Genomic DNA, 24,019 nt, shown 5'->3' with positions numbered 1-24,019 from the left:
AGTGCATACACTTTTAAGTTCACCGCTTATAACAGCTATTTATTTATTCATAATTCTTTAGAAAAGATATCTTTAGTTTCTGTTTGTGTGAAACATTGTAATTAGAGATGAGCGAACTTACAGTAAATTCGATTCGTCACGAACTTCTCGGCTCGGCAGTTGATGGCTTTTGCTGCATAAATTAGTTCAGCTTTCAGGTGCTCCTGTGGGCTGGAAAAGGTGGATACAGTCCTAGGAAAAAGTCTACTAGGACTGTATCCACCTTTTCCAGCCCACGGGAGCACCTGAAAGCTGAACTCATTTATGCAGGATAAGTCATCAACTGCCGAGCCGAGAAGTTCGAGATTAATCGAATTTACTGTAAGTTCGCTCATCTCTAATTGTAATATACCCCATGGGATGTTCACACTACTAAATTGCAAGACTGAATCCATGAGAATTGTCTGCCAGGAATTCTGCCTTGAAACACAAACCTATTGCATGCCAAAGAACTTTCCACACAGATCTGAATTCCAGCGAAAGATCAAACATGTTCAGTCTTCTGGCGGAATCCGCTAGAGAAGTCCAGTTTGTCAATGGGATGGCGCTTATGCAATTTGCTCTGGACGTGAGTGCCAATTCTGGATCATTTCTGTTCCATTTAGCATGGAACAGGAAGAACGCTGATCCACAATGAAATTCCCTCTGTGTGAATATACCTTATAAGTTGTATAAGTGTTGACTTCCTAACCTTCCAGTAATTATCAAAACCTACAATCCAGCTAACACTATATGGTGCCATTCGAATTAGCACATAGAACTCCTACAAAACACTGAAACCCCCCAAAAATGCAAAAAAAACACTTTATTGAATCTCAAAAATGATTAACACTTCAACAAAAATGTCCCTCCCAATTAAAATTACCCACCCTTAAAATACACCGACCCCCAAGGAAAATCACACACCCCAAGGAAAAGCACCCACAGAAAATAATTCCCTGTATAGGATACCAAACCAGAGAGGTGTAACAATAAACCACTATCTAGCATGCTATTGTGCCAATTCGGAGTAACCATATACTTTACCTAGCTGGGAAAATTCGGGGGGGGGGGGGGGGGGGGGCGCTGTCTATGAGTGTGCCCCTCCACCACCAACTATAGTGCAATAAAATCATCTCAGGCCACGTATTTTCTATGTCCATGTGATGGCTGTAAAGCATATCTCTAAATGTTTTTACAGAGCATAATGATGTACAGAAAATAGGGTTTTATTTTGTAATTTCATGTTTCTGTATCTGGTTAGGGGGGATTTAAATCAGGGGATTTAAGTTCAAGTTTTTCAAAGTCTATTTTTGTAAATTCAATATAACATTTCCAGAGTTGATTATCTTGCTTATTGCTGTACGCTTAACACTGTATTGTTACACTTCTTTGGCCCAGAAGTGCAGAACTTCTTTTAAGTTAGTACTGGTTGATTAAATATGTATCTTTCTACATTACAGGAAACAAGAAGTCTGGCAGTCGTGACATGATCCCCATGGGGGAACTTGGCCCTGGTAAGCAAACAATGAAAAAGAAGACAATCAGGAACACACAGTGCACAAGAGACTTCCCCATTACGTCTTTCTCTTTATGTATTCTTCAAAATGTTCTTATGTTAACTGAGTTAGGGTTCGTGCAAATCACAGAGCTATGTGCATTGACCCTGTATGGCTCCTTATTATGAAGCCAAATAGCCTCTGCTGTGCTGAGAACCCCACTGTTCAGGGGAACGAGCGGGAGAAGCTTGCAGTAGCATGCTTTATTCGCTGGCTTGCAGTGAAACTTTTATAATGGAGTGAAGAGCTTTTTACTGATCAGAGGTGTTGATCAGACTGATCAAAACTTCTGTCTCTGTGACAAAAATTTCAAAAATGTTTTTTAAATGACTGGTTACGATTAAGATTTGTAAAAGTCTTTACAGAGTATCATTATACCAGTCAAACAGTAGATTATTTGCACATACGGATATTAAACATGTGCCTAAGCCTAATATGCACAGTCCTGAGGAAATCGCTCACATGTTTGTTGCAATTAGATGTGCTAGTTAGCAGTAGGTAACAAAAACTATGACCAAGTAGTATATAATGTTGGCACCCCTGAAATTTTTCAAGAAAATGAAGTATTTCTCACAGAAAAGGATTGCAGTAACACATGTTTTGCTATACACATGTTTATTCTAAACCAAAAAAGGAAGAAAAAAGCAAATTGGACATAATGTCACACCAGACTCCAAAAATGGTCTGGACAAAATTATTTGCACCCTTAACTTAATATTTGATTGCACACCCTTTGGAAAAAATAACTGAAATCAGTCACTTCCTATAACCATCAATAAGCTTCTTACACCTCTCAGCCAGAATGTTGGACCACTCTTCCTTTGCAAACTGCTCCAGGTCTCTCTTATTGGAATGGCGCCTTTTCCCAACAGCAATTTTAAGATCTCTCCACAGGTGTTCAATGGGATTTAGATCTGGACTCATGTGTGCTCATGTGTTCTGGCCACTTCAGAACTCTGCAGCGCTTTGTTGCCATCCATTTCTGAGTGCTTTTTGACGTATTTTTGGGGTCATTGTCCTGCTGGAAGACCCAAAATCTTGGGCGCAAACCCAGCTTTCTGACACTGGGCTGTACAGTGTGACCCAAAATCCGTTGGTAATCCTCAGATTTCATGATGCCTTGCACACATTCAAGGCACCCAGTGCCAGAGGCAGCAAAACAACCCCAAAACATAATTGAACCTCCACCATATTTCTTTTCTTTGTAGGCCTCATTCCATTTTCTGTAAACAGTAGAATGATGTGCTTTACCAACATTTTTTATCTTGATCTCATCTGTCCACAAGATGTTTTCCCAGAAGGATTTTGGCTTACTCAAGTTCATTTTGGCAAAATGTAGTCTTACTTTTTTATGTCTCTGTGTCAGCAGTGGGGTCCTCCTGGGTCTCCTGCTATAGCGTATCATTTAATTTAAATGTCGACGGATAGTTCATGCTGACACTGATGCTCCCTGAGTCTGCAGGACAGCTTGAATATCTTTGGAACTTGTTTGGGGCTGCTTATCCACCATCCGGTTTATCCTGCGTTGACACCTTTCATCAATTTTTCTCTTCCGTCCACGCCCAGGGAGATTAGCTACAGTGCCATGGGTTGCAGACTTCTTGATAATGTTGTGCACTGTGGACAAAGGCAAATCTAGATCTCTGGAGATGGACTTGTAACCTTGAGATTGTTGATATTATTCCACAATTTTGGTTCTCAAGTCCTCAAGGGACAGTTCTCTTCTCTTTCTGTTGTCCATGCATTGTGTGGCACACAATGCAAAGACTAAGTGAACTCCTCTCCTTTTTATCTGCTTTCAGGTGGGATTTTTATATTGTCCACACCTGTTGCATGCCCCAGGTGAGTTTAAAGGAGCATCACATGCTTGAAACAATGTTATTTTTCCACAATTTTGAAAGGGTTTTGTCCAAACCATTTTTGGTGTTTTGTGTGACATTATGTCCAATTTGTTTTTTTCCTTCCTTTTTTGTTTAGTTCCAATACACACAAAGGGAATAAACATGTGTATAGCAAAACATGTGTTACTGCAAAACATTCAGGGGTGCTAACATTTATGGCCATGACTGTATATATTTGTGGGCGGGTGGAGGAAACGAGATGTGAAACTCAGGAAGGGGCTAGGGACTGGGTGGAAATTCATAATGCATAGTTGAGGTATTTTGTACAGTTTCTCTGGGCGGCAGCCATCTTTTCCAAAACCTTGAGAACCTGTGAGGAGGACTTCTCTGTTGGTATAGTTATTTCTTATGTGGTAGCATGTGTTTATTAACATGTATTATTATGTATCATGGTCGGAACCTGTTATGTCTAGTGGTGGAGAAAAATGCCCTATGCAGAATAGAATATTGAGTAAGCTCAATGTAATTTTAAGATACTGTTTTAGGTGAGGCTAGGTCTTTGTGCCAAAAGTCATCTGATATGTGGCCAACATCTTCCTCCCTTATCATGCATGTATGAATAGGGAACGAGAGTGGATTACCTTATGTTTGCAAGAGTAGCTTGGCCTTTAAAACCAACGTTACTAGAGTCATTCCGTGGATGTGGTGGATAGTTATAAATGGATGCTATGACATGAACAGAGCGTTATTGTATTTATTTCCTAGACTTTCTGGGTAGCATCTAACACTAATGTAGGCATGTGGCTGTCATTTTAATAATTGGGTCCACAGTTATCAGTTCTGTAAAGCCTAAGCACACTTATCTTTCTTCCTTAGATGGATATTCTACTATTGATCACAGAGACAAAGAACGCAAATACAGATCCAATGAAAACATGGGAGATCTGTCAGAGAAAGAGCCCTTAAAGGTACCATTCATCAGCCATACCATTGACTTGTGTGAGAATGACATGCTGGGAATTGGCAGGGTTGACTTGTCGTCCTGCACATGTGCTGCTGTTGTGGAAATGGATCTATATTTAATTTGTTTTCCTTCTCAGAACAATAAAGACATAGGGTGAGATGTATCAAAACATGTATAGAGGAAAGGTTAACATGTTGCCGATAGCAACCAATCAGATTGCTGCTTCTTTTATTTTTAAAAAGGCCTCTACAGAGCTTTTGATAAATCTCCCCTGTAGTCTTTTGGCTGTATAAAAGCAGGGAAAAAAATTGTCTTCTTGGCCCAAATCCTCTCTAATAACTGAATTCTCATTATTTTCTATAGTTGTGCCTTTTCTTTATTTTATGGTGTAGCTCACCTTTAAAAAGGGCAGCATGTAAGTTTCTGGGCACCCACTAGGTGTCCCTGCTGTAGTATTCATCTGGCGAATATACAGTGTTAGCCGAAGTAATGGAAATGTAAAAAAAAAATACAGCATTTTTATTGTTGTTTTTCCTTGTATCTCAGACATATCAAATAACACTATGAAAATTTGTTAGTTATTCTTTGGGAAATATCAAGGATTTAATTTATTCAGGCATGTGGTCCTTTGCTGTGTTCACTCATATAGGTATTGGAGGCCCAAGCTGAGATAAGATCAGTTGCTAGCTGTTTTTTCAATTCAGACTTAAATGGGTACTGTCAGATACAAAAACTTTTGATATGTTGTAAAGCATGCAAAACCAATAAGTTTTGCAATTGATTTAATTAGAAAATTTTCAGTATTTCATACTGAAAAAGCCAGTCAAACAACTGCCCCCCCCCGCCTGCTTGGACACATCCTAGTCCTGCTGTGTCCATGCGTCATCACCTATGTCATGGACACACTTCCTTGATTGACAGATGTGAGTGCAGGGCCCACAGGAGGAAAAATCCTCCCACTGTCAGCTTGTGTCCCGCTACTGTGAGTCAGGACAAGCTGGGAGTTGTAGTTTTGCTAATGCTAGAGGAGATGTGAGCAGACAGCATACTGAGGGAGGGGGGCGGAGACCTGTACAGTGAGGCCACGCCCACTCCCTTTGAGATGAATTCAGACTAGTGAGCTAAATTAAGTGTAATAAAAATAAATAAAGGTGCTAGACACATAAATTGTTTTTTTTGTTGGTTCTGACGGGTACACTTTAAGAACTGTCCACAATTTCTCTATTGGATTCACGTGTGGGATGTTGCCTGGCCAAGTTAACACTTCAATGTCCTGGTGACATGGGGCACCAGTGTGCGTGAAGATAAAGTCTCTGGTCTCTGTTAACTTGTTATCTTGTCTTTATTTCTGTGCCCGGCCACACAACTGAGGGATCAGATGTTGCTCTATGTCTGACTTGTATGGCATCTGCTCCATATAACCTGCATAATTTAGTCCCTGCCCGTCCTGAAGATGGTCATGATGTTTTGTACCATAACCTAAGTGGGGTGGGAGACTCGCAGATTTCCCTTATTTGTTCTCCAGACTATTGTCTGAAATATTGTACTTGCCGCTCAAAACACTGGGTGATGCTCTGAAATCTGAACATCATACATAATCTTCATAACTAAGCAAAAATATGTAAAGATATAGGGGGACGTTTATCAAGGGATTCAGAGCTCTTTTTTTGCTTACAAAAGTTGCAAAAAAAAGCTAATTTTTGTGTGACTTTTGGCTGTACAAGGGAAGGGAACCCTATGTGTTTGTTTGTTTTGTTTTGTTTTTTCCAATATTTAATTATTTATGCAAAAAAAACTTGAGGTTCCCCCTCTTTTCATTCTCAGCAAGATGGCAACCAGGCAGCAACAGCCTGACATTACCAGGGTGGGCAAGGACCATTTTTACTGGCCCTCCCCAGCTATTTAAGCTGGGGAGGGCCAGTAACAATGGTCCTTGCCCACCCTGGTAACGTCAGGCTGTTGCTGCCTTTTTGGCCCAGGAGCGCCATCATTGACGCTCCGGGCCTGTTGATATCGACTCTTCACAACACCCCTGTGGTGGTGGTTACGGAGGTAATAATTGAGGGTTAGCGCTAGCTGTTTTTGTGGCTAACGCTAAGCCCGGCTTAGTAATGGACTCTATCTAGAAGACTGCTTCTACTACTAAGCTTGTCAAATAAATAAAATAAAAAAAAACACATTTAAAAAAAATGTATTCTAAAAAAAAAACACTCCCCCACAAGCCCTCGTTAACCATTTTATTAACATTAAACCAAAAAAACACTGGTCATCATACTTCTCTGAATCTAAAATAGTCCACAGGGTACATGGATCTGAAATGAGAAGTAAAAAAATCTAAAAATGGGTACACTAGGGGGAAAAAGTGGGGGAAAAAATGTAATAAACACACGTCGCACATAAGCAAAACTAAAGCAAAAAAAAAAATGACTACAGAACTCGCTTACCTGAGCATCAATGATAAATGTCCCCGATATTTTTTTAAATCATATTTTGCTAACCAAATCAAAGAAGCTAATGAAATTCATATGTTTTTTTACCTTTTCTTAGTCGGTTAGCAAGTTTTTAAACTATTCAGCCCAATCAAGTCATTTTGTCCTTATTTGTTTAGCCAGTTTCTGTTTCTTTAAAGGTCTGTGGGCTTGAAGTCCAGAAGTCTTTGTTGAACAGATCTTAAATGGGCACTCTCATTAAAAAAATTTTGCTATTGCACTCCTTATGGTAAATAAAAGAGAATCTTTCTAATATACTTTAAGAAAAATTTAGTTTTCTATGTTTTATTTGTGTTTAAAAAAGCTGCCAATAGGTGTCTCCCTACTTGTCCTGAGCACATTTCCCCCATCAATGAGCTGACCGGAGTGAAACGCTGACTCCGGTCAGCTCTTTTTTGCCCCGTATGTGGTTTTCTTACCGGTCCTAAAACCGTGGTCCACCAAAGTTAGAGGTCCGTTGGGAAAACCGCATACGGGACAACAATGAGGCGACTGGATTCAGCGTTTCACTCTGGTCGGCTCATTGAAATGAAATACATACTGGCGGCATACTGCAGGGAAACGGGAGTGCCCGGTTTTAGCGCCCCCCCAGCCGTATGCGGTCCCGTTTGGCTGAAAACATGGTGTGAAACCAGCCTACGAGTTAGGCTGGATTCACACTGGGGCCATTTTGTTTCCAGCCATATCTTTGCAGTAAATGGCTCAAAATATAACCAAAATGAAAGAGCCATTTGTTGAGCTATAGCTTTTGCTTTAGCCCAAAAATGGCTACATCTCAATGAATGGCCACAAAAATATTGAAAGTGCATGCCAAGAAACAGCTTTAAGTACCTCTGTAATTTCAGCCATATTCCTAAAGTTGTTTTTTGAGCACAAACCTAGTGTACGGCAGGCATAAGAAATGCCAGTCTTGGTAAACTTGCACCATTGTCCTTGGCCAAACTGCATACAGATTGAAATGCAGAAAACCATACAACATCTTGAAGTCCACTTATCTGCTTGAAGTAGCTTGGTTCAGACCTAATTTTAGGATTGGCATTTCACTTGTGTGAGTTTGTGGCAGTGTATAGGCTCACATACATCTGGTTATCCTTGCTCGTAATGAGTATGATCTCCACAAGATTTTTTATTCCAGTCAAATTTATTGAACACTTCTTAAGTTTTTAGTAGCACTGGTACATCTATTTAAAATATCATAGTATGTATGACCAGATTAATTATTGTGTCAATGTATACAGGTGTGTATAGTACAGGGTTATTAGTTACAGGTTTTTCAGCCTCCAGTGGCAGAAAACTTAGTCTGCATAATCCTTATTGTAACTGCCTACTCTTGTGAAGGTCACATATTGTATGCTGTAAATGCAAATGTGTGATGTTGTTTTGTCCTGTACTCTGTAATTCTTTTGCTTTGATATTTAAAAATGCATCTCTGTTTTTACGTTAGAATGTCGGATTACTGCCCTTTTCGCTAATGGTTTGCCACTCCTTTAACCTGTCACACTATTAACTCCTTTCCTGACGAGCCTTGGCTGATTTTGCACCTCTCCTTGCATTAATATCTGTTTTGCTCTCTCCTTTCCTTTACTGCTGCTGCAGAATGACTCAAATAAGAAACACATTACCCGGAGTAACAGGCCTACTGTCAATCTGGTGGATGCACGCGACACTAAACCGCAGCCTGTTGACTCCTGGGTCTAATTTTGCATGCATGGTAGGTCTGTGCAATGTCTTTGTGGGATCTTGGTTGTGTAACACTTTGCCACTCAAGATATAATTTCTTTACAAATTTACTAAGTCTAGAAGAACTGTTTCTCCTTGATGCATGTCCAAAGGAAGTTGTATTGGTTTCTGAAAGCTTTAAAATGTGCATCTCCTTTTTACTCTGGTTCCTTTTTATCTAACCTGCTTAGTTTGCATTTGGTGTGATAGCAATGACAGTAATGTAATCACCTTGGACAGCTTGGTATACAAATATCAAGCTCAACTTGTAATATTTCTAAATGTCATACATAAAAATTAGTTGCAATACCAGAAACAACTCTTGGACAAGAGTGGCATTTTTTGTGTATCAAAAGAGAGACCATATATTTCTTATCTGATATAGCACTTTTATTTAGTCTCCCATCTTGATCTATTTTATATGCATAGGTGTATACTAGAGAATCTTTACAGAACTAAATTTGTTTTACATAAAAACTTAAAATGTTACTGTTATGGGAAAGTATACGGTCTGAGTCTTAGACTAAGACCCTCACCAATCGCTAGATATAGCCGGGTGAAGTGTGCGGCAGCGCATTTCAATCCTCAGATCAGCGCTCCTTGCAGGAGACTGGTCCCATTATAGTCTATAGATCTTGTCACCTTCAAAGTGATGGATTGAGTGCTGGGTGGGGAAGTGAAACATGTTTACCTGGCTGTATTTAGTATTGGTTGGGTTCTGCATGACATGTCTAAAGTTGTTGTGTTTTTTTTTTTTTTTTTTTTTTTTTTGTTTTCTCATGACAGTAGTTCAAGTAAGGTTAAAGTGCATTCCGAGACAATGCTAAAAACTCACCTTTTGGTGACCATTATAGGGTTCTGTGTGCTATCAATGCTTCAATTATCAGAATGTCTTCAATCTTGAGACCTGCTGTCATCTAGTAGGCCACCATTAAAGCTTGAGCTTGCCATGACATAACTCTGCAGCCTCCAGTTTTGGGTATTTTACTTGCCAAGTTCCAAATTGCTCTTATTTTCTCTATCCAAACTATTCTATCTATCCAAAGTATTATGTATTTATTTTATCTATCCAAAGTATTCATCCTATTATGTTGAAATTATTTGCTACAGCCACAACTTGTATTATTATTATTATGCTTTTTTATTTAAATTTCCACTTGACATAGCCACCCTCCTACTGATTGTTCTCTCTCCAATATAATGTTTTTTCTGTTACAGGGATAATTATGTGGTGATTCTTTTTGAGAAGACATTTTTTTATGTTAATATTTTTTTTCCAAACCAAGAATCATTCATTTTTAATATACATGGAAGATATCATTGCCCACCACTGCCATAACGTTTTCACAGGAGGACCATTTTGGTAAGAGACTGGATGAAAACTGCCATCTGCTGTGACTGAGAACCAAACTATGTGATCATCGCCAAAAACCGCTGTTGCTTAATTTTACTTCAGAACTGAATCTTTTTTAGTACATATGTATAGTATATATTCATAAAGTAACATTCCCTTTAAAGCTTCCTGCACCTTGCGCCATTTGAAGAATAATCACCTTTCAAAATGGAAAGTTGTGATGGTGCAGCTCATAGGACTAAAAGGTGAAAAGAAGGGAATTGTTTTTATTGGACAAGATTCCTGCACGAAAAGAAAAAAAAAGCCACAAAACTTTGAGGCATTGACTTAAATTGAGCACTTTTTCCTTTTCTTTGGTTTTCTGTTTGCTGCCTCCGCTTGAACTGTGAAAAAAAAATGTTTTGTGGTCTGAGGTGGATATAATTTTATTTTCTTGCTATAAAGTGATGGAAATACCATAAGGATTGTGGTTTTCACCGGGGTGGAATAAGATGTAAGTTGCTGCATGGAATGAGAAAGTGGAGAAAAAACAATTGTTAGATACCGTCTGTGCTGTAGACCCTGATGGTTTTATCCTTTTAGAAAGTATCTGAATGTGATGTAAGGCTTTTCACACCGGTAATAGAGCTCTCTCCCCAAGTCATCTCTGCGTCCTGACTATGGAATGTGTTTTAAAGACTGGCATCGTTCGGCCAAATACTCAACCTTTGCTGGACTTTTACTCCAAAATGTGCATGTCATTAACTGGAATGCAGTGTGAGCTCATACACCTACATACGTTATTTTACACATGGTCCACAGTGGTTTGTACATTAGAAAAATTATATATATATATATATATATATATATTTTAACTTTAGATTACTACAGCTGTTTTATCCAGAGCCTGCAGCTACAGTACATTTCTCTCTGGTTGCAATTTGTGTGCAGACTATTCTGCTGTACGATCATTTTGCCTTTTATCTTGTGCTTTCTCTCTTCATTCACTTCACAACAAGATTTCAAGGACCGACCAACCATCTACGAACTCTCCGGAAGTCTTTTTCCTTTTCTCATCTTGCAATCACCTCAACTGTTTTAAGACCTTTTGCCATGATCGCATTGCTGCAATTCTAATCCTTTGATTAAAATAAGGAATTACGTTTACTGTTGAATTTTAATGTATTTTCAGTAGGTGCTCAAACAAATCTGTTACAAAGGGTGGGGTGTGCATTCTTTTCTTGTGTTTGCAGGGATGGGACTGGATTTTTTTACATTAATGTAATATTTCCTGCTGTACTAAACTCAATGTGCATAGATGTTTTATTGGATGTAAAAAAAAAAAAAGCAGTCAAGATCATCCTACCGGTTGCCATCTGTTAGTGTGAGTTGTATGGGGTCAGTCTGTACCCTTGTAATTCTTAAATCGATTCCTGAGATCCGAGGTGAACGCATTCAATTTATCTGATTTTGGTGCTTCAAATTGTGTACCTGGTCTGAATGCAGAATCACAGTTTCACTACCTACTACAGAATGGTTACCATCTCGGGGTATCACCCAGTCCTTATATATGGTTTCGTAAACTAAACAATCATTGATTCTGTATACACAGTGAAATGCTAGCGACACATCTCACTTACATTTTTGTAGCCTCATATATTGTCTTAGGATATATAATGATATACTTTCAAGAGGACTTAGAAACTATTTCTGAGTCTTACACTGTAAATATATATCTGAAGAGCAAAACTAATCTGCATTCTTAACATCTGTATAATAGATGAAGCATTTTCTAAGTGACGGTTAATATCTTTAGCATTCTTTCTGTGAACAGTGGATTTTGCGCTGCCTTTGCCATGCAGGGTAGTTATCATATGTGGTTGCTGAGCTCTTGATTTTAGCGAATTCAAATAGAGACATTTGAACAATCTCAGTCCATTTATCCAAGCGGTCATAGGGTAGAAAACAACTATTTCAATTTGGTTAGATCTAGTTGTAAAAAAACAAAAAAAAACTCTACTACTTTCAAAAGGAGTTAAATCTTACAAGCTGCCTGTAATAACCTGGCCAGAGGGTATAATGCTATTTTCATGACCATTTGTAGATGGTATATAGGATCTCCAAAGATGAGGTCTGTGGAGTCACATGATCAGTTCTCTGCAAACATACATTTAAGTTTAAGGAGCTAACTATAATTCATTCAAATTGGTTCTTAATTTTTTTTTTCTTTTTGTGGGGACATACCGTTGTACATATTTGTTTATATCTAAGTTTGTCACAAGTGCCATTCTCAATGTCCTGAGAACTGATGGGCAAAAAGTAAGCCTAGCGCAACAGACCTTTGGTTATATAGTACTCATATGCATATTGGAAGAAGTAATTTGAGAACACAAATAGGTGCTATGCTATTGAACAATAGGTGCTATGCATTTGTCTTGCAATTGTGGTAATGAACTTGAGATGGCAACCAGACATCATCCATTGATGATTTTTTATCTAGACTACAATCTCATCTGTACAATTTCTACAAGTTCACATACTAGAGGTTACAGTCAGGAAAGGGCTGGCTTTTATACAGTATTTATTAGGATTATAAGGATTGAACACCTCCCTTTTGAAGTCTGATTTCCTTTCTTTATAGGAAGAACCTTTATATATGTGCAGAGTCTTCATTTTAGCCTAATACAAAGCAATGCTGTTTAGTCAGCTACAGTTTATTACAGGTGGATAGTGTAAACTGTTTAGTGATGTCAGCCGAAGACTGCATAGCTGTCGTTACGAAAGATAAATATATGGTGGAAATGAACATGGTTTTAGAAAGTGTGTGGTTACAGTTAACGTGTATAGATGAATATTACTAGCTGCGTGTAATAAGCCCCAATGACAGACTGCAAGACAGTTTTAACCTCTATAAGTGAACAATCATAAAAACATGGCAGAATTAGAAAAAAAAAATGAGTAATCCTTTTATGATAAAAGTATCGGCCTTTTCTTTATACTTGTATTGGATCTTCTACTTAGTTTGGCTCATCAACACTGCCACAAGAAAACATGCGCAATGCTAGTCTTAGGGTATGTACACGGTATGTACATTTACTTATTTGCAGTTCTGAACCGCAGTCAGTTTGTGGGGTCCTGCCCCGAAGTTACCAGCTTTAGACTATGTTCACACTGCGGAATTCTGGAGGAACATTCTGCTTTGAAATTCTACATTGAGTCCTATTGATTTAAGTAGGATTCTTTTGCACTGTGCACATGGCGGAATTTCTGCGGCAGATGTTTCTGCACGGAAATCCCTATTCCGGTGTCCACAGAAACATTAAACTGGTTCAATGTTTCTGTGGATTCCCGTATTTTCCGGGCAAACATTCCGCCCATTTTCGGCCGTGTGAAGGTGGCTTTAGAGTGGAACCACGAAGAAAGAAGGGTCATGTCACTTTTTCACATGTTTGCCTCGGGTACTGTTAAGGTACACAGCACAGGCTCCATGACTCAACCCTGTTGCCAGCAGTTTGATATTGACACTGCTGTGGGCAAGTTCCCTTAAGAATATATTTACAAGTGCTGTATATGCTGTGGATTATATAAAGTATTATTGTGAATATAGCCTTAAAGTAAACCACCTTGGATTTTGACGTGTAAAATGGCATGCTTTCCATGTTGAAAACCACACAGTTAATGGCATGGAACCACTCCCTAAGGTTGGTTTCATATGAGCATAAAACTGGCTATTTTCACCAAATTTTGCCCTACTGTTTTCATTGAATATATGTACAAAGTTTTACATTTTCCATCTTTTATATTTTTCTTTTTAGATAGGTTGTGTGGCTGCAATATTTTTTACCAGTAAGTAATTTTAGTGTTTCTTATTAGTCATGTATCTGCAGGTGCTGTTCTGTTTAGGGAATACACTGCTCAAAATAATAAAGGGAACACTTAAACAACACAATGTAACTCCAAGTCACTCACACTTCTGTGAAATCACACTGTCCACTCAGGAAGTAACACTGATTGACAATCAATTTCACATGCTGTTGTGCAAATGGAACAGACAACAGGTGGAAATTATAGGCAATTATCAAAACACCCCCAATAAAGGAGTTGTTTTCAGGTGGTGACCACAGACCACTTCTCAGTTCCTATGCTTCCTGGCTGAAGTTTTGGTCACTTTTGAATGCTGGTGGTGCTTTCACTCTAGTAGTAGCATGAGACGGAGTCTACAACCCACACAAGTGGCTCAGGTAGTGCAGCTCATCCAGGATGGCACATCAATGCGAGCTCTGGCAAGAAGGTTTGCTGTGTCGGTCCGCGTAGTGTCCAGAGCATGGAGGCGCTACCGGGAGACAGGCCAGTACATCAGGAGACGTGGAGGAGGGCAACAACGCAGCAGCAGGATCGCTACCTCTGCCTTTGTGCAAGGAGGAGCACCGCCAGAGCCCTGCAGAATGACCTCCAGTAAGCCACAAATGTGCATGTTTCCACTCAAATGGTCAAAAACAGACTCCATGAGGTTGGTATGAGGGCCTGACGTCAACAGGGGGGGGGGGGATTGTGCTTACAGCCCAACACCGTGCAGGATGTTTGGCATTAGCCAGAGAACACCAAGATTGGCAAATTGGCCACTCGCTCCCTGTGCTCTTCACAGAGGAAAGCAGGTTTACACTGAGCACATGTGACAGAGTCTGGAGAGGCCATGGAGAACGTTCTTCTGCCTGCAACATCCTCCAGCATGACTGGTTTGGTGGTGGGTCAGGAATGGTGTGGGGTGGCATTTCTTGGCACCGCACAGCCTTCCTTGTGCTTGCCTGAGGTAGCCTGACTGCCATTAGGTACAGAGATGAGATCCTCAGACCCCTTGTGAGACCATATGCTGGTGCGGTCGGCCCTGGGTTCCTCCAAATGCAAGACAATGCTAGACCTCATGTGGCTGGAGTGTGTCAGCAGTTCCTGCAAGAGGAAGGCATTGATGCTATGGTCTGGCCGGCCCGTTCCCCTGACCTGAATCCAAATCTAGGACATCATGTCTCGCTCCATCCACCAACATCTCATTGCACCACAGACTGTCCATGAGTTGGCGGATGCTTTAGTCCAGGTCTTGGAGGACATCCCTCAGGAGACCATCCACCACCTCATCAGGAGCATGCCCAGGCGTTGTAGGGAGGTCATACGGGCACATGGAGGCCACACACTACTGAGCCTCATTTTGACTTGTTTTAAGGACATTACATCAAAGTTGGATCAGCCTGTAGTGTAGTTTTCCACTTTGATTTTGAGTGTGACTCCATAACCAGAACTCCATGGGTTGATAAATTTGATTTCCGATCATTTTTGTGTGATTTTGTTGTCAGCACATTAAACTATGTAAAGACTAAACTATTTTATAATTAGTTCATTCATTCAGATCTAGGATATGTTATCTTAGTGTTCCCTTTCTCTTTTTTGAGCAGTGTACATCTCTTCCTCTTTGATCATGGTCATTGAGTTTCTATGTGACCCAGGCTTTATAGCTGCTTAGGTTCAAGTTATAAAGTTATACTCACATTGAGACCGTGGCAATCCTTTATTCCAAGACCCTACCCAAAAACCTTATCATTGCATTAGTTGAGCCAGAGATTTCCATGGGGACCAAGGCTTTATACTTTGAAAAAGTGTTGATTTATTATGTTCACTAATGGTCATGTACACTTATTTTTTTTTTCTTGCATTAATGTTGCAAGAAATTCTGGACTTTGCTCTCTGTTACCAAACTTTGGCAGCTACAGTTTATTCCAGGAAAGATCACCGGAGAATATTAGTAACTCAAAGCAAACATGTTTGTAGCTATCATGTGCCTTAAACAAACTTTCATGATAGGTATAAGCAAAGAAAAAGAAGTCTGTAGAAGGTTTTATTATCCTCTCATTCTTTGCAGCATTATATTAAACCAGTGGGTTTCTTGAACTGCATTTAGACTGTAATATAATTCTTAAGAGGTAAACATTGATTTTAAAGTAATGGTTAGGTGAAAAGTGTTTTTTCTTATTTTCTCCCAAAGTGATATATAATCAGAATCAAAGATTGAGTTAAGATAATGTATATTCTAAAAATCCCTGGCAAAAATTCTGGAATTGGAGTATGTTCATCTAGATTTGTTTTACTTTATAGCAAATAAACAAACCACAAATATGACACAAAATGTTTAATTTTGTATTTATTAAAATAATTTCATTTGTTTGCGTTGTTTCATTAATGGCATATCCATTTTTAATCCAGATCAGGTAAAGAATTAAATTATGGAATTATGGACTTATTTAATTTAATTATGAGGGAAAAAACCTAAATTGCCATTTGTTAATATTTTGAAATGTTTGAAAATATTTTAGAAATGCACTTTAAAAATCTTAAAGGGGTACTTCACTGGCCAACATTCAAAACATTTAGTTCTGAACGCAGTGTGCATGCTGCGGGGGTCGTCACTACCCCTCCCATAGACTCGCATTGAGGGGCGTGGTCTGACATCACGAGGGGGCATGGCCAACCCCCGCAGTGTGCACACAGCGCTCGGAACTCAATGTTCCCAATGCTGGCCAGTGGAGTACCCCTTTAAATTTCTAATTGATCTACACTTAAAGGGGAAAAGGAAATTCTTACGGAACTTACTGAAAGACTTGACAAATAGAAAGATAACAAGAGAGTTGTGAAGTAAAAGAAAGATAAAGGGATTATAGCATTAATTTGAGATGGAAATCCAACAATGGCTATGAAAGAAGATATTGGTTGTTGTGAGTATAAACAGATTGGTAAGGCTATAAAAGGAATACATACAGGTAGATCAATGGAAATTGTCAAAGTGACAGGAAAAAGCAGCTGAATTAAACTTCATGTATGAAAGGCTCTGTCTGAGTGTTGCTTTGGAAGAGAGGCAGATGAAAGAGTTGTAAAGCAGGAGTTTGAGATAGCTGTGAGTGTTACTTTCCTTACATTGTAGGGAGTTTAAACTCACAAGGTCTACTGAGAATGTAATTGTTACTGTCTGTTTTTGGCTGTTAATCTGTGGAATCCCCATAACTAGATGGTCTACATGTTGGAAAATGCAGTCCGGTGTACATCTTGCACGATGTATGCAATCCTGGAACAGCAGTTTGAGGGTGCATATTGTTGTGCGAGATGTGTGCTAGTTGTTAATTTGGAAGCCCAGATCCTGGATCTAGAGGAGCAACATGCAACACTGAGACGCATTGACAACTTGGAGAGGAGTATCCTGCTCACTGAGCAATTACTTTCTGAGGTAGAGGTGGGGGAGGATAGTGGGATGGAGATTCAGGACAGTCAGGCAGCTAGCTGGGTTATAGTTAGAAAATGAGGTAGAGGGAAAAAATGTCAGGGAGGCTAGTCCATTTCAGAGCTAGCAGTACTGCAGCAGGACTCTACCTCTGACTGCCAGGGGGGTGTCTACTCCAGAAAGGAGGAGTCCAGGGCAGGCCAGACAGGTACTGGGGGACTCTATTATTAGGGGGACAGACAGGGTGATCTGTCACAAAGACCGGGATCGCCAAACAGTGTGTTGCCTACCTAGCGCTAGAATTCAGCACATCAGGAATCGGGTTGACAGGTTGCTGGGTGGGCCGAAGAAGACCCAAGAGTCTTGGTACATATCGGCACCAATGACAAAGAGGTAGGTGGAGTGTCCTCAAAAATGATTTCAGGGACTTGGGCCGCAAGCTTAAGGCAAGGACCTCCAAGGTAATATTTTCTGAAATATTACCTGTACCATGAGCCACACCAGAGAGGCAGCGGGAGATTAGGGAGGTAAACAAGTGGCTCAGAAGCTGATGTAGGATGGAGGGGGTTTGGGTTCATAGAGAACCAGGCCAACTTCTGTCGGAAACCAGCTCTACCATAGAGAAGAGCTGCACCTCAATGGGGAGGGTGCAGCTGTGCTTGGGAGAAGATGGCTAGAAGGGTGGAGGCGTGTTTAAACTAGGGACTGGGGGGGGAGGGAGGGGTTAGAATAGTTAATAGGGATAGGCTACATAGGAAAAAAAAAATATACACCATTGAATTGCATGTTGACGAATGCCAGAAGTCTGACCAATAAAACTGAAAAACTAGTTTATAATGTCTGAGGAGAATTATGACATGATATAGTGGGTATAACAGAGACTTGGTTTGATGATAGCTATGACTGGGCGGTCAACATACAGGGTTATCGTCTATTCAGGAAGGATCGGACAAAACGGAAAGGGGGAGGAATTTGTCTTTATGTAAAGTCCAGTCTGAAGGCCGCACTGTGGGAGGATATACGGGAGGGAAACAATAATGTAGAGTCATTATGGGTATAAATATATGGAGATTAAAAAAAAATTCTGATAGGGGTTTGCTATAAGCCACCAAACATATTGGAAGAGGCAGAAGATTATTTCGTTTTTAACTATATAAATAGCAAAAAGGTCAAAAATTAGTGTAGGCCCTTTAAAAAAGAAGAGGAAGAAATGATAGACTGGGATCAGGAAAAAGCAAATATATTAAACAAATTCTTCACCACTCTATTCACCGAGGAAAATGAAATGCCAGGTGAAATACAGCGAGATAAGGTAAACCCCCCAGAACAGTTCATCTGTCTAACCCAGGAAGAAGTACAGTGCCGCATACAAAAAATCTAAATAGACAAATCACCAGGCCCAGATGGCCCGTGTTCTAAATGAATTAAAGGGGTATTCCAGGAAAAAACTTATATATATATCAATATCTCAACTGGCTCCAGAAAGTTAAACAGATTTGTAAATTACTTCTATTAAAAAATCTTAATCCTTCCAATAATTGTTGGCTGCTGAAGTTTAGTTGTTCTTTTCTGTCTGGCAACAGTGCTCTCTGCTGACATCTCTTCTTGTCTCGGGAATGGAGTAGAAGAGGTTTGCTATGGAGATTTGCTTCTACTCTGGACATTTCCCGAGAAAGGTGTCATCAGAGAGCACTTAGAAAAGAAGAACTCCATTTCAGCAGCTCATAAGTACTGAAAGGATTAAGATTTTTTAATAGAAGTCTGTTTAACTTTCTGGAGACAGTTGATATATAAAAAAGTTTTTTCCTGGATAACCCCTATAAGTAATGTAATAGACAGACCCTTATTTTTAATATTCAAGGACTCTATAGTGACAGGAAAGGTTCCCCAGGACTGGCACGTAGCAAATGTGGTGCCAATATTTAAAAATGGGTCAAAAGGTGACCCAGGGAATAATAGGCCTGTTCGTTTAACCTCTGTTGTATGTAAATTGTTTGAGGGTTTGCTAAGGGATGCTATTTTGTAGTATCTTGATAAAAATAAATGCATGACTCCATTTCAGCATGGCTTTATGAGGGATCGGTCCTGTCATACTAACCTGATCAGCTTTTATGAGGAGGTGAGCTCCAGACTGGACATGGGGAAATCGCTGGATGTCATATATCTGGATTTTTCCAAAGTATTTGATATGGTGCCACATAAAAGATTGGTACATAGAATGAGAATGATGTGTGTAAGTGGGTAAGTAACTGGCTCAGTGATAGGAAACAGAGGGTGGTTATTAAAGGGGTACTCCGCCCCTAGACATCTTATACCCTATCCAAAGGATAGGGGATAAGATATCAGATCGTCGGGGACCCGCTGTTGGGGACACCCGGGATTGCCACTGCGAGTTCGCTCTGCACGTAATGACGGGCGGTACAGGGGCCGGAGCATTGTTACGTCACGGCTCCGCCCCTCGTGACGTCACGGCCCGCCCCCCTCAATACGAGTCTATGGGAGGGGGCGTGGCGGTCGTCATGCCCCTGCTATAGACTTGTATTAAGGGGGCGGATCATGATGTCATGAGGGGCGGAGCCATGAAGTCACGCTGCTCCGTCCCCTGTATCGCCCGTCATTACGCACGGAGCGAACTCGCTCTGTGCAGTAATGACAGCGGGGTGCCCCAGCAGCGGGACCGCGGCGATCTGACATCTTATCCCCTATCCTTTGGATAGGGGATAAGATGTCTAGGGGCGGAGTACCCCTTTAATGGTACTTATTCTGATTGGGTGACTGTTACTAGTGGGGTACCACAGGGGTCAGTCTTGGGTCCTATTCTATTTAATATATTCATTAATGACCTTGCATATTTGCAGATGATCCTAAACTCTGTAAAGTGGTTAACACAATAGAGGACAATTCACTGTTATAAATAGATCTGGATAGGTTGGATGTTTGGGCTGGGAAGTGGCAGATGAGGTTCAACACTGATAAATGTAAGGTAATGCACATGGGGAAGAAAAACCCGGGCTGGGATTATGTATTAAATGGGAGAACACTTGGGACGATATGGAAAAGGACTTAGGGGTCTTAGTTAACAGTAAATTTTGCTGTATTGACCAGTGTCGGGCAGCTGCTGCCAAGGCAAATAAAATCATGGGGTGCATCAAAAGGGGCATAGATGCCCACGAGAAGGAAATCATTCTACCACTGTACAAATCATTAGTCAGACCACACATGGAATACTGTGTACAGTACTGGGCACCAGTGTACAAGAAAGATATAGTGGAGCCGGAGAGGGTTCAAAGATGGCAACCAGGGTAATACGGGGAATGGGAGGACTACAGTACCCAGAAAGATTATCAGAATTAGGGTTTAGTTTATAAAAAAGAAGGCTTAGGGGAGACCTAATAACTCTATATAAATATATCAGGGGACAGTACAGAGATCTCTCCCATGATCTATTTATTCAAGGGGGCATCCTCTACGTTTAGAGGAAAGAAGGTTTCTACACCAGCACAGATGGGGGTTCTTTACTGTAAGAGCAGTGAGACTATGGGACTCTCTGCCAGAGGAGGTGGTCATGGTGAACTCTGTAAAAGAATTAAAAAGGGTCTGGATGCATTTTGGGAGAGTAATAGCATCGCTGGTTATGTATACTAGATTTATAGGGATAGAACATTGATCCAGGGATTTATTCTGATGCCATATTTGGAGTCGGGAAGGAATTTTTACCTCTGGATTAACTCAGTAGGGACTGATTAGGGATATAGGTTGAACTTGGTGGACTCTGGTCTTTTTTCAACCTTATGAACTATGTTACTATGTAAATAAAGAGCACCAACACCTAAACAGAAGAAAACTGTGTTACTTTGGGCTAAAACAAAGAATGATGGAGTATGGAGGATTGATTAATCGTGAAGAATCACCTGACTTAGGCTGGGATTACACCACATTTTAGCCATCCGGCTAGGATATGACAGTGGCCGGTTTTGAAATTTCCCATGCCGCATCTCATTTACTTAAATGAGCTGACTGGAGTCAGATAGTGACTATGGTGGGATCATTTTAGCACAACATCAGTTTTATTGCTGGACTTAAAACAGTGGCATACGACAGTTTTCAGTCTGGCCACAAAACCGGATACCGTGCAAAAATAAGTCGACCAGTGTCACTATCTGATTTCTGCACATTTATATGAATGAGATGCGGCGCGTATCCGGTGGGTAGACAACAGCAGCTGGTTTTGAAATTTTCCCTCCGGATGGCAGCCGGCATTGGCCTTTTTAAAAATAATTTACGATATGTATTTGCTATAAAGTAAAGAATACGGTAAACATCATCTAAGTGTGCACATTCCTTATTTTTTTCCAAGGGTGTATGCTGATGTATTACTAATCTGGATAGATTAAATACTTTTTAAGCGCCAGGTATGAAAAGATGACAAGTTTGACCTGTTTTTAATAAACCATGCCTGGACCAAATCTTGCCTGTGACCTTGTCCTGTGTTTATTGGACTGCACCAGCAGGAGGCCTCTGTGGACTTCCATTATCAATGGAATCAACTATATGAACCTGTGACACTACCTCTAGAAATGTATGACTTTTATTTACCATGCAGTTTTTCATTGGCAATTAGTAAATAATAACACAGTGTTATATATTGTCAAGTGCTGTCTGATAAAGCTCAACTGTAATGAGTTTTGACTAACCCCCCTCCCCCACTCACCACCATCCAAGCCCAGTATGTGGAAGATGATGAGAAGCTTAAGGCAGCCATGCCTTTGACTGCTGTTTATTAGTCTTAATTGTCCCCAAAAAATATTTTTCTTGGGTTCACCCCTTGCCCCTGGGCCACCATGCCTATTTCATGAAAGTCAGCGCTGGTACCGCTGAGTGATTTACACACAGATCCTCAGTGCATTTACCCTGCATCTATCCTCTGTTCTCACGGTGGTTTCTCTGAGCCAGCACTTGCCAAAGCGTTTTTTAAGAGAAATAAAACTACTAAACAACAGCTGAAGATATGTCTACATTAGGCTTCACTCCATCTTCCACATACGGGGCTAAGGTGGGATGTGGTCAACACAAATGACAGTTACGCTTAAAGACTCAGCTCACACCACATTTTTCATACATTTGTAAATATACATTCGGGACCCAAAAAAAGTGTCCTGATGCATTTTGCTCTGTTCACATATGTGGAGCAAGTATATGCCAAAAGTGTGTCAGGCAAATATCTAAATACTTTTTTTTTTTTTTTTTTACTGTACTGTAAAATGTGAAGGCAGCACATTAGAAATAAAATATGTTAATGCCAGGTCATGTATTTTTTGTTTCATTAATTAGATGTAAGTATACAGAAGAGAAAAAAAACTTTTGTTAATAAAAAGTGTTAATTTCCTATATTGTCTGCATAGACAGTGCAAAGGATTGAGTATTTTATGGATATAGAAATAATGAACAGAATTACAAATTTTTACAGCCATCAGGATGTGCAAGCCCTCCCTGCTTTCTACGGTTTACATGTCGGCTTTGCTGTGTGAACTGGAACAAAGTGTCAGCTTATTGTGACAGCTTTAGTGGTGGAAAGTGTTAAAATTGTAATCTTTTTTTAATTTTTTTTTATATGGTTGGTGACATAAAAATAGAAACATTTTAAAATAGTTTATAAATCCTGAAAGAGTTGTGTCCCTTTCTATTGATGTCTTCCCTTATGAGTGGATCGGTCAGCATTGCAATACATGTAAATAAGCCCAAGCCATGTATAGATAGGATTAGTCAACACAATTCTAAGCACACTTTTTTTATTTTTTATTTCAGTAGTCCTTTACAGGAATTGAGGATGTTTGGGGTGTTTCGTCAGTACGGCAAGAGTCCAAGCTAATCCAACCCATGTGCTCTGTATTTTAGCCCTATAGCCTGTTTGTATCTACCCTTTTTGACTGAGACACTAGACAAAAAGGTAGTGCCGTCTTTAACGCGGGGCAAAAGTGGCAGCTGTCCTGGGCCCTGTCATTCCTGGGGGCCCAAAGCAGTTAGCCCTTTAGCCCCACGCTAAATGAGCTAGCTGCCGCCAGTTCAGGCATAGCCGGCCCTGCCGCTGTGCTTTTGCCAGGGGCAGACTGACACGTCTGACACTCGGGCAGTGCCTGAGGGCCCGGGTCTCGGTGGATCTGCTGCCAGCACATTCCCACTCCCGGCCCGTCACCATTTTTATTTCTAATAAAATTAAAGCGGCTGGGGCCACCCTTAAAAGCTCCCCTCCCCACCGTGAGGCCCCCTTTACTAGTGATGCTGAAGCAGGACCGGACTGGCCTACTGGGAGAATTCGCGATAGACTGGCCGGCCTGTGGGCTGGCAGGGGCTGGAGAACAGGCTGCCTGAGTCCTGACACATATTACAAATACAGCAGCAGGCACTCAGCCTGTCAGGAGTCTCAGGACCTCAACTGCAGCATCACACACAGAGCAGTCCTGAGACTGACAACTGCACAGTGACCGGAGGCCCCAAGGCTACAGAGTCTGCACAGGAGAAGTACTCACTGTCTCTCCTGTCTGCTCCTGGCTCCTCCTCCTGTCGGCACACTGGAGTCATGGAGCTCCTCTGGGGACAATCTGCAGCGTTGGGTGAGAGGAGAGGGGAGCCTGATGTTATTGGGTAAGGGAGGGGGCTGGGAGTCCTGGGGAATAAGTGGAGACCTGTTATGTGTGTGTGTGTGTGGGGGGGCGGTCGGGATTGTTACTGTTATGTGGAGGCCTGCTATATGAGGAGGGTGGGGGGCTGGGGATTAAGTGGAAACCTATTTTTTTTTCCATTTTAAATTGTTTATTGTTTTTTAATGTAACTTTAG

The 24,019-nt window shown here is 40.6% G+C and overlaps 1 protein-coding gene across 14 annotated transcripts in view; it reads left to right on the top strand.

The window, feature by feature from the left end:
* The window catches only part of ARVCF (ARVCF delta catenin family member), a 770,059-nt gene extending 752,187 nt beyond the window's left edge, over positions 1-17,872 (top strand). For 13 of the 14 annotated variants that reach the window (XM_056532540.1, XM_056532522.1, XM_056532512.1 and 10 more), the window contains 4 exons: positions 1,482-1,535; positions 4,295-4,386; positions 8,468-8,582; positions 9,809-17,872. In XM_056532540.1, coding sequence (XP_056388515.1) covers positions 1,482-1,535; positions 4,295-4,386; positions 8,468-8,569 — 248 coding nt within the window. In that variant the 3' untranslated portion in view covers positions 8,570-8,582; positions 9,809-17,872. The remainder of the gene's footprint in view (positions 1-1,481; positions 1,536-4,294; positions 4,387-8,467; positions 8,583-9,808) is intronic. The other variant, XM_056532559.1, reaches the window with a different exon arrangement.
* Positions 17,873-24,019: the final 6,147 nt, after the last annotated feature.

The sequence above is a fragment of the Hyla sarda genome, chromosome 1 (genome assembly GCF_029499605.1).
Source record: "Hyla sarda isolate aHylSar1 chromosome 1, aHylSar1.hap1, whole genome shotgun sequence".
NCBI lineage: Eukaryota > Metazoa > Chordata > Amphibia > Anura > Hylidae > Hyla > Hyla sarda.
The sequence above is the reverse complement of the archived record's forward strand: the minus strand, read 5'-3'. Positions and strand labels throughout refer to the sequence as shown.